Source organism: Humulus lupulus, chromosome 1 (assembly GCF_963169125.1).
Source record: "Humulus lupulus chromosome 1, drHumLupu1.1, whole genome shotgun sequence".
Lineage (NCBI taxonomy): Eukaryota > Viridiplantae > Streptophyta > Magnoliopsida > Rosales > Cannabaceae > Humulus > Humulus lupulus.
In genome coordinates this window covers 179570580-179588466 of record NC_084793.1, presented here as the reverse complement: position 1 = coordinate 179588466, position 17887 = coordinate 179570580, and the positions used below count along the sequence as shown (strand labels likewise).

The 17887-nt window shown below is 34.7% G+C and overlaps 1 protein-coding gene across 2 annotated transcripts; it reads left to right on the top strand.

The window, feature by feature from the left end:
- The first annotated feature begins 544 nt into the window (after window positions 1-544).
- Window positions 545-17097, top strand: LOC133800931 (uncharacterized). 2 transcript variants are annotated; one of them, XM_062239048.1, is made up of 17 exons: window positions 545-649; window positions 758-1019; window positions 1244-1377; window positions 1569-1626; window positions 2579-2794; window positions 3866-4141; window positions 5144-5278; window positions 5364-5489; window positions 5807-5851; window positions 5955-6062; window positions 12827-12969; window positions 13071-13194; window positions 13577-13651; window positions 14333-14692; window positions 14776-14865; window positions 15277-15433; window positions 16630-17097. In XM_062239048.1, exons 2-17 carry the CDS (start codon window positions 816-818, stop codon window positions 16899-16901), a joined length of 2523 nt encoding a protein of 840 aa, XP_062095032.1. In that variant the 5' UTR covers window positions 545-649; window positions 758-815; the 3' UTR covers window positions 16902-17097. The 2 variants fall into 2 exon arrangements, with proteins under 2 accessions (XP_062095032.1, XP_062095039.1); XM_062239055.1 differs by lacking the exons at window positions 545-649; window positions 16630-17097 and having other exon boundaries at window positions 659-1019; window positions 14776-14924; window positions 15277-15385.
- Window positions 17098-17887: the final 790 nt, after the last annotated feature.

Here is a 17887-nt window from a genome sequence, read left to right as displayed (position 1 = left end):
TAAAAAAATAAAGGAAAATATAGTGTTTTGGCGGTAGTAGGGCAAATGATATTTAGTGTTGTAAGAGCATCTTCAATGGAGTGCCAAAAAGTTGGTGCAATGCTATATTTAACACATCTTATAAAAAATATGACTCCAGTGGTGTTCCAAAAAGTGGGGGCCAAAATTGACACATGCTAAAAATTGTGCTAAATTTGGTACAAAGTATAACATGAGCCAAATTTGACACATTAATAAATGATACTTTTTTATTTACTATATTGCCACTAATTACTATAGATTAGCAGTTGACAATTAATAACCAACTTTATATATTTTTTTAATGACAAATTTCTTAGAATTTATAATTTGGATAATAAAAAATAATTAAAAAAATTAATTTTTGTATGTTCTTAATAAATATTAAATGAATTATTAATTTTTTTTGTGTTAATTTAAATCTTGTGCATGATAGCACAATTATAAATATTGGGCCAAAAATAATATCAACTTATTTTTTTTTTCTAAATTTGGCACAAAATTTACTTGAATGGGACAAGCTAACAAAAATGCAAATATCATGGAGTAATTTGCAACTCTCATGAAAAGTTGGGGCCTGAGGGATTCTTTGTCGAAGTCTTTTTGAAGTGTACAACCAAGAGATCTAGTGGTACTACCTCACATTGGAATTCCTTACTGAAAAAAAAAAAAAAATTCTAACCCTTATTTTCCACGTTTCTTCTTCCGAAATTGGTTTCTAACCCTTATGTCTTTGCAGATTCTGGCGAAGAGAAGTGAGTGAAGTGAAGAAGACTAAGGGAAAATATTAATTAGCAATGGAGGAGGAAACCCTAACCTTAAAACCTCAGCTGCCAACTGACGGAGACGAACCCATGCTGGACATGGCTCAGCAAAACCCTCAAACGGACTCCGGCTCCGGCTCCGACTCCGATGATGACGAAGCCCAGGACAACCTCCAGCTTCAAACTCTGGAAACCGAGCTCTCAACCAATCCTTCCAACTACGACTCTCATGTTCAGGTACTTCATTCATTTTTGCACCCTTCTCTTTCTCTGTATGGCTATTACTCTGTTTGGTTTCCTAGAATTACCTGGAAAGGAAAAGCAGAACTAGAAAATATTGACCTTTGGAATACCGCGGTCTGATTATAAGAGTTTGGTTTTTTTATTGTAAATTCTTGTGGAATCTCACTGCTTCGTTTTCTAGTTTGTTTTTCTGAGTTTATGTTGTCAATGCTTTACAGTACATAAACCTTCTTAGGAAAATGGGTGACATTGAGAAGCTGAGAAGAGCAAGAGAAGCCATGAGTGACCTTTTCCCTTTGATCCCAGTTATGTGGCAGGAATGGGCTAGAGATGAATCTTCTCTTATCACAGGGTGATGCATGCCATTTTCCTTATTTTCGTTATTTTTCATTTCCAATTTCGTTTTGAATTTGTTTATATTTTCACTTTCTGATAGGTGTATATGCATTTAGAGATACTTGTCATATGTGCATGTCCCTGCGTTTTATTTAGATTTTGTTTTTGTTTATTTGTTAATATCTTGATGTTTATTCTATTGCTCAGAACTGAGGCATTTCCTGCAATTGAAAAGCTTTATGAGCGAGGAGTATCCGATTATCTGGTTAGTATTGGTCCTTGTCGATCCAATCGGATTAAATTTGTCTTTATTAATTCTCTCTATGTATAGGAAAATTTTTGGACAGTGATTGATATTTTTAGTATTTTTTGGTGAATGTATAAGTTGTCACTCAATTTTTTTTTTTTTTACATGACGGTCTATAATATAGTTTTTTTTACATGATCGTTTATAATATAGTTATAATATAATTATAAGAGACTTTTCACAAATTTTTAAGAAATTTCAGATAATTTAGTATATCGAAATCATGATTTAAATAGCTTATTGCACACGTGTATAAATATTGAAACAAGCACGCTTGCATCAAATGTTTGAATCTTAATTTCGGCATTCTAAATTATTTGGAATTTTCTGAAAATTTGTGGGAGGGCTGTAACTACATTATATACCGTCATGTAAAAATGTTAGAGTTGTAGTTTATTTATGTACCAAAAATAATAATCACTACTATAGTTTTTCAAAAAAAATAATCACTACTATAGTGGTGCCCATATATATATAGTAAATATGTAGGTATAGCAGTCACTTTTATATTTGTTTAGTTTACATCACCAATGATAATCATAACAGTCCAAAGTAAATAAAATGTGATTATGTCAATGTATATAAATACAGGACAATGTTTGCCCTTTGATTTGATAAGTTGAATAGATAGATTTAGCATGTTTTCCTTTCAAAGGTCCTTTGCTAGATCCTTATATTGTAGGGCTGTATTTATTTTTTATTTTCTCATACTTGTTGTGTGAGGGTTCTTTTACCTTGTAGTTTCAATTAAGTGTTAGTTATGCAATCTACGAGAAAGGTTTTACTTGTAACATTTTTAGCCTGCTAGCTGTTTTACTTCTCCTTAGTATGGTAGTTATATAAACCCCCTTCTCAAAGATTGACATATTTATTTGAGAATTAACGATTAACTGCATTACTTTTGATGTAGTCCGCCTCTCTTTGGTCTGACTACTTAGATTTCATTCAAGAATACGATGCTTCGGTACGAGAATGTTCACCTGCTGGTATCTCCAAGGCAAGAGATCTATTCGAGCGTGCTCTTACAGCAACTGGTTTGCATATTTCTGAAGGAAGTAAGATATGGGAAGCATATAGGGAATTTGAGCAAGCTATTGTTCATGCTATCAATGAGAGTGATATTCAGGTTAAAACTTACTAATTGTCTTTATGTTCTTGGTTTAAGATTGCTTGGATTATGTTTCATTTTCATCACGTCTTGACTTATAATTTCATTGAAAATTATATTTCCATTTTCATTAATAAATTTAGTTCCTTTCTATATTACAAATTTGGCTTCTTATTAAAGAAAACCTTTTGTATCTTATCTTTAGTGTTCTGGTTCTTGATAATTTAAGGTGTTGTAATGTGTATTTAACTTGTACTGAGAAAATTTTCTTTATGCATGTTTCAGTTCTTGGTTGAGTTAGTTATTGTAGTGACAACACAATTTGGTAGCAAGGTTTAAAAAACTATATCGGGATTACAGTCGATTTCCTCGGTCGAGTTGAAGTAGGTTTCAAATTGGATCGAGGTGAAAGTGGTGCAAGTTTCAAATGATATTAAAATAAATCATAAAATAAAAAAAATATATATTTATATTATTAAAACATAACATTAGCTTAGTTCATAAAAAGCCACATAATAAGAAAGCTGACAAAGTTTGAAAAACTGAATAGAAATTTGAAAAACATAAAAATTTAGTAGCCTAGGATAGAATTAGTGCAGAATAGAAGTTACATTTTCACTTTTTGTTTTTCGTTTTCTAAACTGATTGTAGTGGCCCACAAAAATCTAATACAAACAGAACCTTTTTTTTTAATAAAAAAAGAAAAAGAAATCCCAAGATAAATGTTAATACAACTAAAACAAAGTTCCTAAATTCAAATCCATGTCAAATATGTTTCAAAACCTTACAAATCGAATGCTTCCATATTTCATTAATAAAGGTGTAGATGTCGAATGATTCTGCAAAATCATAGGTTTTGATATTTTTTTCCCACGCCTCAGAACTAAATGCGTTATAAAATGCTAGTGTCAAAGCTTTTTTGTTTTGTGTTTTTTTTTTTTTCAAATTGGTATTTATTTTTCTTACTTTGTTCTTTCATTGCTTACTCTTGTTTGGTTTGGTTAGGAAATTTTGTGGGATGCACAGAAATTCTAGTAAAATAAGAATTCTCCTGGGATCTGTCTAGGGAGTAACATCTTAAATTTGCAGGCAAAAGAAAAGCAAATCCAGCGTGTTCGAAGTATATTCCATCGTCAGTTGTCTGTCCCTCATTTAAATATGAGGTCAACACTTCTTGCTTACAAGGTTTGGGAGGTGGAGCAGGGAAGTATGGCTGATATCCAATCTGGTGACTTGGATGGGGTGTCTTCTCATGTTGCCTCAGCATACCAGAAGGCATTGGATGTGTATAACGCTCGTGTTAATCTCGAAGAAAAGATTTCTACTCAGGATAAAGCTGACACAGAAAGATTCCAAGAGTACATGGTACATTTATTTTTAGAATAATTTTATATAAAAGTTCGGGTTTTGCTTTTACTTTTCTTAAAGGTTACTAATTAAAGCTGTGTTCTTTAGAAAGTATATTCTTGCTATCCAACAATAAAAATATTGTCTATGGTAGGCACAAGTTGAGTTTGAAACAATTGTGCTGACTATATTGATAGCAAAGTAGGATTACAGATACCGAACCAATCCACATAGTTCGAGTCACTTGGAAACTCCACAAGAGAGAAACTCTATTTTACACAAATAATTCCCACACCTTCTCAATAGCTTTTCCAGCTATTTATACATTTAGAGGTGATCCCTTAAGACTAGGGACTCAAAGAATGACAGCTGGACTCATCCGGCCAGGACTTAAAAACACAACAAGGACCCATACCGTAATTACAACTACGACAATTATTTAAGTGGCGTTTTGTGTGTTTCCTCTTGAATGTGTAATGTATCGGGGGCCTAACAGTCTACCCCTGCAAGGCAAAAAAATACATAGAGCTGCTAGTTTGATTATATGGTTCATTATACTTTGGTGCATAAATGTTTGGATATAAAATTTATTGGTTTGATTGAGATTTTTTTTTTTTTAATGCAAATCAAAAGAGCAGTTGGATTGCAAAAATAAAGGATTTCTAACCATCTTGTTATCCTGGCTGAAGCTGAAGCAGCTACTTTTGAAGTAACAGATAGAAAAGCAACAACTGGTTTTACCTACTTTGTTTTTTTAGGTTTAATTAAATTTGTGCTCCTTAGAAATGATAGTCTTGCTGCTACACTTGGGGCTAGCTCGAGTGGTTTGGTGCAAAAGTGTGTGGAAGGGGAGAGGGGTTCTTGCATAAAAAAAAAGGAAATGACAGTCTTGCTTTGGAAGAATATTTTTTTCTATCCTCTTGCAAGGAAAAAATAAAGCCACTATTTTGATTATTTTCTGAATTATTTTTTTTATCTGTTTCCATTCTATGTTTTAAGAGATATTCATTCATCCTGCAGAATTACTTGAAATTTGAGCAATCTTCTGGAAATCCAGCACGTGTTCAAGTTCTGTATGAACGTGCTATTACAGACTTTCCTGTATCGAGTGATCTATGGCTTGACTATACTCGCTATTTGGATAAGACCTTCAAGGTTTTTTTCTTGTAACTATACCATTTTTATTTTTTATGGCTGTAATTTGATTCTAGTTAAAATTTTTTAATTCTCATTTCTTTAGGTTGGCAGTATCATAAGCAAAGTTTATTCAAGGGCCATAAAAAATTGTCCCTGGGTTGGACAACTTTGGGTTCGATATTTGCTCTACTTGGAACGCAGTCGTGCCCCTGAAAAGGAAATTGCTGCAGTATGTGTTGGATCTTGTACTAGTACTCCTCTGTTTGATTATATTTCTCTTTGAAAGTTAATGAAGAAAACTGTTCAATTTTTGATTTTCCTGTTTAATGTTTTTATCGATGAAATAAGTTACTAGCTGGTCTGTGTGTTATTTATTTATTGTTTGTGGAGGAATATTATAGCCATTTTTTAGCATTCCACACATATGCTTCCTAGAAATTTGGTTCTAAGAATTGTAATGTCCAAATTTTATTGCGTTCTTCGCTAAAAATTTCTGTGTTTCCCCTTTTATCTTCTTAAGTGGGTGATTTTGCTTGTTCAATTTAGGTATTTGAGAAGGCCTTGCAATGCACTTTTTCCACTCTTGACGAGGTACAGATTTTGCTATGCTTTAATTAATTTACTGTTGGCTGTTCCTCATTCTTATAATGCTTCTGGACGTGAATGTTTCATTTTTGGTACCTATTTTGGTCAGTACCTGGATTTATTCCTCACTCGGGTAGATGGCTTGCGGCGAAGAATCTTGCTCGGTAGTGAAGTTGAGGATGTTGTCGATTATTCTTTAGTAAGGAAAACATTTCAGGTTTGTCTTATATCTTATTTGTGCTTCACTTCTAATTGTTTAGACTAATTGGAATTAAGGGTAAATCTTTTGTTGTTGGCTTGCTGTATTCCTTGTTAGTTATGCATGTTATTTTAATTTGTCAAGTGTTTTCTGTTAGGTCCCAAATAAATTTACACACAAACTAGAAAACGCTAGCAGAACAGATACAAATACAAAGAACCTGCTACAAATCCTAGTCCAAATTCATACAATATATTCTCCCCTTTCAATCACTCTTGCACTATTTAAATATACTCAATATTTCTAGAACTACTCTTACACTTCCCAAAACCATCTACTATCTTAATTACAAAATATAACTCCTAGAAAATCTTTCACACTCCCCACTACATAATTTATTTCTATTTATTGTTACTTGGGTGCCTAACATTACTGACTGCCCAAAATTCACCTTGTCCTCAAGGTGAAGAAGTAAAGCCATTAATGTTGTTCATTGGCATTCCATAAAAGACATTCATGACCATTAATACCAATGTTACTGGCTCAGAGGCAACTAGTGGAAAAATATGTTTTGTTAAAGCAGACCCACTAGCATCCATTTCTTCCCAAGACCATGACCCACTCAAAAGCAAAAGTATGTGGATAAATATGAATAGATATATATTGCCTCTTTTTGTTAATTTCTTGTGATAGTACGTGGTAGCAACATGCAAGTACTTGCTCAAGTCAAACTTGAGTGGTCACTTAATGCCTTCCGTCAAAACCCACTAAGAATTGCAAAGTACAGTGTGACACCTTGTCTTACTCTTGTTATACCCATTTTTTGGGCATGATGACGTGTCATAGAATAACAATATTAATGATCTCGGACTTGCTAGTTTTTTCTTTCAAAGGAAAGATGAACAGAACTTATAGCATGCTTGTTTACACAAATAAACAAGCATGGCATGCATGCGCTAACATGCAAGGATAGTGTGCTTGTTCGTTTATACGAAGTCATCATGTGCTAATAGAGAAGTTCTTCTACCTCTGTTCGCACAAGACAGAGAAGATCTTCAACCTTTGTTCGCACAAGAGAGGTTCTTCTACCTCTGTTTGCACAAGAGAGGTTCTTCTTCCTCTGTTCGCACAAGAGAGGTTCTTCTATATCTGTTCGCACAAGGTAAGCCATCACACGCTAATAGGAGGATTCTGGTCGCCCAGTAACACACTCCTGTTCCTGTTCGTTCATGAGTGCCTGCAAGACGCTAATTGAGATGCCTGATCGTAGAGCCTTGACTAATTGCATTATTGTTCTCACAAAGCACAAAGTAAACCAGCAAATGCTAACAGAAGGGGTTTGGTCGCCTAGCCATATTCTTCAACTCATGTTCGCTCAAGAAGGTGGTAATTTGCTAACAGAGACGTGTCCGTGTCTCTTGGTTATTTTATGACATTTCGTTCAAGACAGACTGTCTACGATAACAGAATTAACAAAGGAGTACAGAGTCGTTATTTATCAAAATACAATTATATTTGTGTTATTATAATGTTATAATTATTTATGGGCCAAGTCCAATAACTTAGGCCCATGATTTATATGTAACCCTAATTTCCTCACTATAAATAAGAGGATATGAGATAAAAACAAACGAGGCAATTCATAATGCCGAAATTTCATTCTTGTATAAACAATCCTGTAATGTAAAAGTGAAGGAGGACTATAGATCAACCGACAACGTAAGTTCGTTGGAAACTATGGTTCTTCAAACTTAAATATCAATAAAAGTGCCTAAATGGATGTATGTCATTTTTTTTTAGGTTAAATCACTATAAAATATGGTGTTATTTATTTATCATGTCTCTATTCTTGAATCCATGTTCTTATGTTCTCAAGTTGACGAAAAACGGTGTCAACAACTCTGATTAGAAATATAAATTAATAACTGAGTGATATTCATTGCTGAAATTTTCAAGCTTGCAAAGGATCTTGTTGTTGGCCATTGTTCGTACTCCACTGCTTTCTTTCTCCCTTGACCAAAAACATAAACTGAACCATTCCCTTTGACTGATACACCATAAACTTCTTCTGAGAGTCGACAATAACTAAATGGTCCAATGTTCTTCCCTTGTAAAAAATCCAGCCAACCCCAGAATCTCTTATGGACAAAACAACCATGCTTGGTAAACAAAACCCCCTTTGCCTTCCCTTCGCATCATTCAATGCTGTCGTGACCACCACGTTTGCGTACTCTCCTGTCAAGTCTAAAGACATTGTGTTCTTTGTTGCTTGTGGACTTTGATGGTTGTGGTGTTTGTGAGTGAGAGATCGTAAACCTAGAACTCCTTTTGGATTTCTGGCAACTAGTTTGTAGGTTTGGTTAGGTTGTCCAACGTTTTGGGCTTGGCTCTTCATCTGTTCCAATTTAATGTGTCACAAAGAGTGATAAGAGCAGAAAAATGTGTCAAATGCTTGCGACATCTTCATCTCCCTTTCCAACTCTGGGTCACCATCGTGCAGTTGAGAATGATAATAGTGTCAACAACCACTCACTAATGGTGGTTCGGATGGTTTCACTGTTGTCTCCTCTGACATAAGTGATTTTGCTAATATTTCTTTGGAAGAGGATTGGTTTTGAAGTATTTCAACATCTCCACTATTGCAGCGAGAAGCTTTGCCCATTGTCACGATGAAAGTCTCGGTATGCATAGTCGTTCCAATTTAGAATGGACATAGTTAATCATATCTAATATAGTAGAAATTCGACTCATATTGAGATTGATTTTATCAAGTTGTTGGCTCCATGTATGAAACGATTCTCCCTTCGTCTTTGAGTGTTTGAAGCTTCCAAAACTTATTCCACCATGGCCAAGATTGATGCTCTGATACCATTGTTAGGTCCCACATAAATTTACACACAAACTAGAAAACAATAGCAGAACAATGAACACATAATAGAAGATAATAACAAAAAAATTTCGCTCTGTGTAAGTGATTCGAGAGACCACCCCTCTCCCTAAGAGCAACAACTGTTAATCCAAATTCATACAATAGATTCTCCCCTTTCAATCACTCTTGCACTATCCAAATTCATACAATAGATTCTCCTCTTTCAATCACTCTTGCACTATTTAAATATACTCAATATATCTAGAAAGACTCTTACACTTCCCAAAACCATCTACTTTTTTAATTACAAAATATACCTCACTTCTAGAAAATCTTCCACACTCCCCATTTTATTTATTAACTCTTGGGTGCCTAGCATTTTCTTCTTCTTGTTTCATGGTTATGATTACCATTATTCGCTTGATTGTCCAAATCTTACTTGACTTTCTAATGAATAACTAGGGGTGTTCAAAGTTTTTTACAACCCGTTCAATCCGAATAAACTGTCCAAACCAAATAGAAAAAACTGATGAAAAACGCAACCCAAGAATATTTTAACCTGTCCAATTATTACATTTGTCGGGTCTGAAATCGGTTCCAACCCGCCCAATGTAACCCGACCTGCCTAATTAATATATATATATTTTAAAAAATTACATGTATACAATTAATTTATATTAAAACAGATAACTAAACAAGCAAAATAACATTATGGCATTATGATTATTTATTTTGAGGATGAATGTTCAATGTTGATTCCATTAATTCAATGAATATTTTTTCATAATTAAAACAATTTTAACAATTAATTCAATGTATTGCTTTTATGGTACATTTAAACTAGTTTATAAGAAAAAGTATCTCTATTTTTTGTTTATCTCCAAGTCTTTAATAATGTTACTCTATAAAATCATATTTAATAATTAAACAAGCAAAATAACTAAATTAAAAAAAAATAAAGTCGGGTTGGGCGGGTTACGAGTTGGCATATGCCAACCCGACTTTCACATTGGACCGGTAAAAATCCTCTATAACCCGACCAACTTGTCCAATGAACACCCCAATGCATAACTTTGTTGGGAAAAAAATTCAGATTGCCACAAGGCTGCTTCAGGACCTCGGTTCAATTGACTTGATCAAGTCAATTTTAACAGTGGGGGATATACTTTAATATTTTGAAATGGGGAAATACTTGATAATACATGTTCTTAAAGAGTTTATTCAGATACCTAGATCAACATGTGGAAACTTCCAGTTTTGAAGTTACCATTTGGTATGCTCAAGAGGGGTATAGCTCAAATGGTCAAACATGTGGTTTGCTCCCACAAGGTTTGAGGCTCAAGTCCCTCTTGGGTACCTACATGGGAACTGATATGATTTCTTGGTCCCCAAATATTATATGGTGAGGTGGAGAGCCTAGTTTAGAAGAAAAGTTACCCATTTGATATAACAAATGGTGTGAAAAAGGAAAACTAACCTCCTTTTTACGGGAGCTCATCATTTACATTAAGGGACTTCATGAAATCTGAACAGATCAAATGTTGTCTCATTGTTTGCTGTCAGAGAGCTAGCAACAATGACTTTAAAAATTTTCTTGTTCGATACTACCCATTTTAACAGTGCTTGCTTGGAGAAGACATCCTTGACATTGTCTTTCCTATTTTTTTTTTTCCTTTTTCTGAAACAAAACCTCAGCTTGTATTACAGTATTAGTAAAAGCAAACATACAAGCAAAAGTAGGGAAGTGATTCTACTGAAAACAAAAAGACACAATTACAACAAGTGATGCTAATCTCTATTTAAATCAGAGAAAGGAACATCTTTAAACTCCCTAGCATTAAACAACCATATTGCCACCCAATATTGATTCTATCATCTAATCTGCAACTCCTTTAATTCCTTAGAAAATTCTCTTATTTCCATTTAACCATATTGCCCACCAAGCCACTACCCCATCTCCATAATAGTTTTGTCCATTACCATGGTAATTTAATAACCTTCTACAGCTGTTTCGAATGAGCCACTGCATGTTAAATTCTTTGAGGAATGTGTACCACAAACTTGAAAGAGCAATTTACAAAAAGATGATTATTGTCTTCCCCACTCTCCTTACACATGACACACCAACCTGGAGACAGCACAAAGTGAGGTCTCCTTTTTTGAAGAGAGAAATGAACATTTACTTTTTCCAAACACAACAGCCAATTAAACACCTTCACTATAGGAGGCATAGGGCTTTTTTAGATTTTAACCTAGGGAAATCTCCACTATACGCATTTTCCACTAACATATTAAAAGCAGTTTTGCAAGAAAACGTTTCTGAGGGATCTCCCGACCATGTTCTTAAAGCCGGGCATAATTTGAAATTTCGGATTCTGTGAATAAAATCAGTAGACTTTGGAACCTTTCTATCATTCATATGTCTGATTAAGTGCAGATTCAAATTGCTTTACAATCCCTCCGCCCCAATGTAAAAATCATTTATACAATTTTTTTCTTACTGATAATCTAGCAAGGATGGGGAAAATTGTTCAAAAGAAAACTGGCCAAGCAACATGTCTTCCCAAAAGTGGATGTTCTTACCATCACCATCACCACCACCATCACCATCACCAACCTTGAACATGATCGACTGCAGAAATTCTTTATAAATAGAGGCAATGCTCTTCCAAGAGCATTTTGAAGACATTCTCTTCCCCTGCTAAGTATCCCAACTGTTTTTCTCTGTTCTATATCTACTTTTTATAATATTATGCCTCAAGGACTGCTTCCCTTTTGGGAAGTGCCAAAGCCATTTGATAAGAAATGCTTTGTTCCTTTCCTTTAAGTTGCCAATCCCAAGACCTCCTTTAAGCCATTTCATGAGAAACCCTTTGTCTTTCCTATTGCTTTAAGTTTGATGATGACTCTATTTAAGTTTTTCGATCCCGAGACCTCCTTTAAGCCATTTCATGAGAAGCCCTTTATCTTTCCTGTTGTATTCAGTTCCGTGATGACCTATTCAAGTCTTTCCTGGTTCCATACAAGATCTTCATCATCCCATCTCATTTGATTAACTCTTGTTTTGTTTCCTCACCACTGCTAACAGGATTCACACATTCTCATACTCAGAATATTCCTAGCATATGTAAGGCAAAATTGCTGACTTGCCACACAAATGCAACCCAGTACTTGCTAGGCACACTAATTTCCTGCTGCTTCTTATGATGCCTTGCATATGTGAACCTTATACAAGGCTATCATTTACTCGCTTCCCTGGATGATATTTTTTACTCCTCCCAGTACTACAATCATTGGTGATTGCAATATTTGATCAATTGAAAGAACCTGTAAACTCTTGTGAATCTGTATTGATCTATAATGGTTTCAAAATATGCAACAATATCATTAGAGATCATGAGGATCTTCTAGCCCTATATAACCAAACTTAAATCCTCTTAACCTTACTTGGTTACGCAAACCAAAAAAAAAAAAATGTACGTGATCCACGTTATGGTCCTCTCAAATCATCAACCTACTGAACATAGCTTTAATGTAAGGAAAGGAGGAAAAAGAAATCACTTGCCTAAGGCCTCTGAGCAAGGTGGAGAACACCATTAATTAGGATGGAAAATGTGACTGTTATGATGCCATAGGAAAGTTGAAATGGGAAATTCTAGTTGGGCATTTTCATGGGCCTTCACAATATACAATTTGAAATTTTACCAGGATCCCTTCTGGAATCTAGACATTCATTGGCATAAGAGAATTAACAAAAGCAGGCATAATACGGCCTTTTTGGGAGTGCAATGAATGCTATAACAGGCTATATTTGTTGTTGTTAACTAGTATTGTATTGCTATGGTTCTGCTGAAGTAATTTAGCTAAGTTTGTGGTAATGTTTCCTAAACTTGGAACAATTCATGACTTTCAGCATGCATCACATTACCTCTCTCCACACCTGAAGAACACAGATGCTTTTCTTCGACTACATTCTTATTGGGCACGTTTAGAGCTAACCCTGGGAAAAGATTTGGTTGCAGCTCGTGGAGTATGGGAGACTTTTCTTAAAATCTGGTTTGATAAATTAATTCTCATTTAGTCATTTTGTTTGCTCGCTAAATAAACATTGTTCTTATTTTTTAAAATCTGCTACTATATATGCCATTTACTTTCAGTGGTCCAATGTTGGAAGCCTGGGAAGGTTACACAGCAATGGAAAAAGAGTTGGGCCATATTAAGGAAGCTCGGTCCATATATAAGAGATGCTACAGTAAAAGATTTCCTGGGACTGGTTCAGAGGTAGCCATTTATTATCATTTTACATTTTTTTTTTGATAGCTAGTTCCTCTGTAAGAGAGAAAAAATATACAGCTATAAAAGAATAGGTTAGGAATAAGCTGGGGAAATTTTTTACTTTTCTGCTTTGGGTGTTGTGGGGTGGGATGTAAATCGGGTTGGTGTCTAGTTGTGGAGGATAAATATAGGCAGTGGATGGTTTTAAAAAGTGCGTTGAGTTTGAAGCAGATGGTTTGATCTTTGCTTCATCATATAGAAAGTATTGGTTTAAGTTCTTGCAATGATTGTTGAACCCAAAATATTGATCGGAAATAAGCATTTCGTTTAAAGATTAAGCATTTTGAATTAGATGATACCTTCCCTTCCTAAAAACAGAACCATTCAGGATATCTGCCATGCTTGGTTACGCTTTGAAAGGGAGTTTGGCACACTGGAGGATTTGGATCATGCAGCACAAAAGGTATGTTTTCTCATTATCCTTGGAAGCATTATTGCTTACTTTCACAATAGACAGGTTATGATTTGGAACTCTTTCTATTAAAAGGCATATGGATCTTCAAGATGAGTATTTAGAATCAAAAGTAAGGAGAAATGGAATACAAATTCCATTTGGACATGATTTTTTTTCCTTCATAATTAAGATTTCATTGTTTTCATTCGATTAGTAGTTTTTTTTTACATAATATGGTAAAAATGTATGCCAGCAAAAGAGGGAAAACTACACATGGAAAGAAAATGCAAGCATTATATTTTTTTACCTCAACATATTTCTGAGCCTGATTTTACATCAAGTACATTGTTAGTGTTTCCAAGCATGTAGGTTTGGCAATCAAACCTCTTTAAACATCTATTGTTGTTTTTCACATAGCACCTTATTGGAAGATAAATGCATGTGAAATGCAAGCATGGAATTTGAAACACACAAATTCTTTTCTTTGTTGCCAGTTGGAAGATAAGTACTAGTCTAATTTTTTTTGGAGGTATCCATGTTTGGGAGAAAAAAAATAGTTTTATGGGGTGTTCATAGTTAGTATTTAGTGTTAATTACCTTCCAACTTTCCTCCCAAGTATTAATAATGTGTAAGCATGATACAGAAGAAATTGTGATAAAAGAAGATAATATTGTTCCTGCCTCTTTTAGGTTACTTCCCGTCTGGAAGAACTACAGTTACTAAGATCACGAGAAGAATCCAAATTGGCAGAGAGGGAAAGCATTTCTGAGAAGAATACTCGAGAAAAGAGAAAGAAAACCGCAGATACAACTCATGAGCAGTCTCCAGCGAAGAGGCATAAAGATGCTGTCCAAAATCTAAACAAAGTCCACGCAAAGGGCAAAACTCAGGTGCCAATTTCAGTTGAGAATCATAAGATGGAAGAGACCAAAGCAGAAGTAGAGGAAGCATGTGGGAAAAAAGAGGAGCAATCTAAAGACTCTAACCAGGAGAAAGCAAGGATATACACTGACCAGTGCACCGCATTTGTATCCAATCTTAACCTCAAGGCAAGTGAACATTTCATTTTCTGCTGCTTTGTAAGTGTTGAGTTGATTGTGAGCGTAATCCTCATAGTTTGAACTTTTTACAGGCAAATTTAGAAGATCTGACTAAATTTTTCAGTGATGGTGGAGTTGTTGGTATCCGAATACTACGTGACAAGTTTACTGGAAAATCCAGGGTCTCTCTCTTTCTCTATGAATATGAATAGTACATGTGCCTACCTATTAACCTACCAAAGTACATATCAATCTATTTCCATCTCTGCATTCATTTATTTGATCTGTTTTATATTTCATGTAAAATATTCTTTATCCTTGTGCACGCTATTATTCAGACTCCTGTGGAAGGATAGTAAGTGCTGAATGTTTCAGTATTCCAGTATAGATGTCATTTTATTGGAGAGATAAATTATATCTAATACACTGTTTGATGAAAAAGCAATTGAACTGTTAACATTAATGGAATCATATGTTTCATTATGAATTTTCTCAGTGTAAAAGGCCAAATGCGAATTTAAAGAGCAAACACTCGCAATTGGTGATGTATTTGTTAATTCTCTCATATCTTTTATTTATTTATTATTTTGAAGGGTCTGGCTTATGTGGATTTCTTAGATGATGCACACCTTACTGCTGCTATATCAAAGAACAAGGAGATTCTACTTGGGAAAAAGCTGAGCATTGCACGGTCAGAACCAAGGCGTGGCAAAAGAGATCTCTCTGATAGAAATCTCCCACGCAGGCTAGGTAGGCCAAGTGGATTTATTTTGTCATGCTGTATATTGTCGTTTGAGCTTTTAGGCAAGTAGGGTGTACTAGAAAGCATGTCCTGCAGTAGTTGGGCCATCATCATGGTAAATGTAGATCCTGCACAGTCCAATAAGTTTTTCCTTATATTCCATCAGGACAACTAAAAAATATCTGTTGGTCAGTTTGAATGGTTATTTTGTTAGGTTATGACTAACTTTTGAAAGTTGTGCTATCGTTATAAAAGTATTTAGGATCCACATCTGGAATGAAGTGGCTTCTATTAGAACTTAACGACTGAAGAAGACCCTCTAGTATTATTTTAATTATTTATAGTGGGTCTGATGTTTTGTTTTAAAAATAATTGAAGAAGAAAAGTGCTTATATAGATGATTTTAAATGTTATTTTATATATAAATATAAGGGAAATTCTATGGTAGCGTTGCCAGTTTAGCCCCTATCCTTACCGGTAGGGACATTTATAACCCATTTTTTTTATATAATGGTGTATATTGTTATAGTAGGCATCCCATCTATTTTAAAAAAATTCTAAGTACCTTATAATGCTGAAAATAAGAGTTCAAAATTGTTAGTTGCACGCTTATAATAAAAAAAAGCATGCGTGCAATCGACTGTTTGAATCCTGTTTTGGGCATCGTAAATTATTTGTAATTTTCTGAAAACTGGTGGGATGGCTGCAATAACTGTAATGTATAATGTCATATAAAAAAATTGGGTTATAATTTCTCTACATACTGGAAACAAGAAACACCCTAGTAGGGGCTAAACTGGCACTCCTAGAATTTCCCAATAAATATATACACTAACAATTATTATCCATGTCATGGCTTGAAGATATAATTTTGAAAAACAATTCAATACATGCATAGCTGCAATTTAATATTTGCATCTTTATAGAGATGATTCTTTCTTATTCATTGATTTAAAATAATTGTTCAGTGCTTGAAGTTAGTTATATCATTGCCTGATTCTGTTTCTTTTAGCTATAATCAGTGCAGACCTTTATTTATCTTCGGATAAATTGTCCAGTTTTATTTTTTCTCAAACAAAATAGGTTGGTGCTGGCTTCCCCTGTAAGATTAGTTTGATATAATCTGACATTAGGTGATTTGTCAAATGATTTGTGCCCCTTTTATTGTTTCTGCTCGCTCACTCACTGTGGTGTGATATGGCAGCACGAGGTACTGAACGAACCGATGCAGCTGGGGATTCTGCATCTAGAGACTCTGTTGACTCCTCTCAACAATCTGGCCCACCTCATGCACCACAGTCTATTGCCCGCAAGCCTAGAGTTGAACATATCCAGCTCAAAGGGAAAAACACATTCGCAGTTCCTAGGAATGTTGCTGCGCTTAATCTGAATTCAAAGAAACCTGAAACCCAGGACAAGGATGAGGAACAGCCAAAATCCAATGATGAGTTCAGAAAAATGCTCACTAAAGGCTAAAACGCTTGTAAGCAGGCTCTCTTATTAACTCCAAAAAATAACAAATAATTTGTAATTATTTTTGGATCAACGGATATTTCACTGCCTGAACCTTGAGGAGTAACGGATATTTCAGCAGGGAAACCTTGCTGAGAAAGTGTGTACAAGGGCCGTCTTAAATAACATTTGGCCGTAAGGAAAAATGCTACTTTTTAAATTCATTGGGTATTTTTGCGCATTCACTTTTTCTTTGAAAAAAATCTAACATTTTGGATCATCTTTTTAGTTAATTATTGCCTTGTTCTCTTTTTTATATAAATTTTACGAAGTAATTATTTTTAATATAATAATTTTATCATTGTTTTATTTTGATTAATAAAATTTTAGTTGATACATTATGCTTTTTAAAATTTTAAATTCGAATATGTGGTGTCCTAAGATTATAATCACTTCTACATTTTTAAAAAAAAATTATAGTTTTACGGTCTTCTCAGCTTACCTTTGGAACTCGATCCTAATCCTCGCAGCCAACGCTACTGTCTTCGCTCTCTTCTTCCTTGCCTCAACTCGCTTGAGTCGTTTGGCACTCAAATTGACCAACTCAGTTCTCTTCCTCTCTGCCACCGGAGCTATTTCATACTCGATTGTGCTAGTCGTCTGCAATTCGGGCTTGGTCTTGTCTGGGGTGCAGAGGTCCTGTATTGGAGGTGGTTTACTTGTTGGCTTCGAGAGATTGTGTTTTGATTAGGGGAAGAGCCTCACGACTCTAGCTTTGACTCTACCTCTAAATCGAGGCTCTGTTTCAATACAAAATGCTGAGATCCCTTGCATTATCATCAACATCTTTGTCTTGGGTGGTTATGGAGACTATTGATATTCTACATGTACTCGATTAGGGTGGTGCTTGATACAGTAATGAATTAAGTTTTCAATACATTTAATATAAATATTATATATATATATACATATATATAACTTTTAGAGACAGAATGGACTGCATGCCTTGG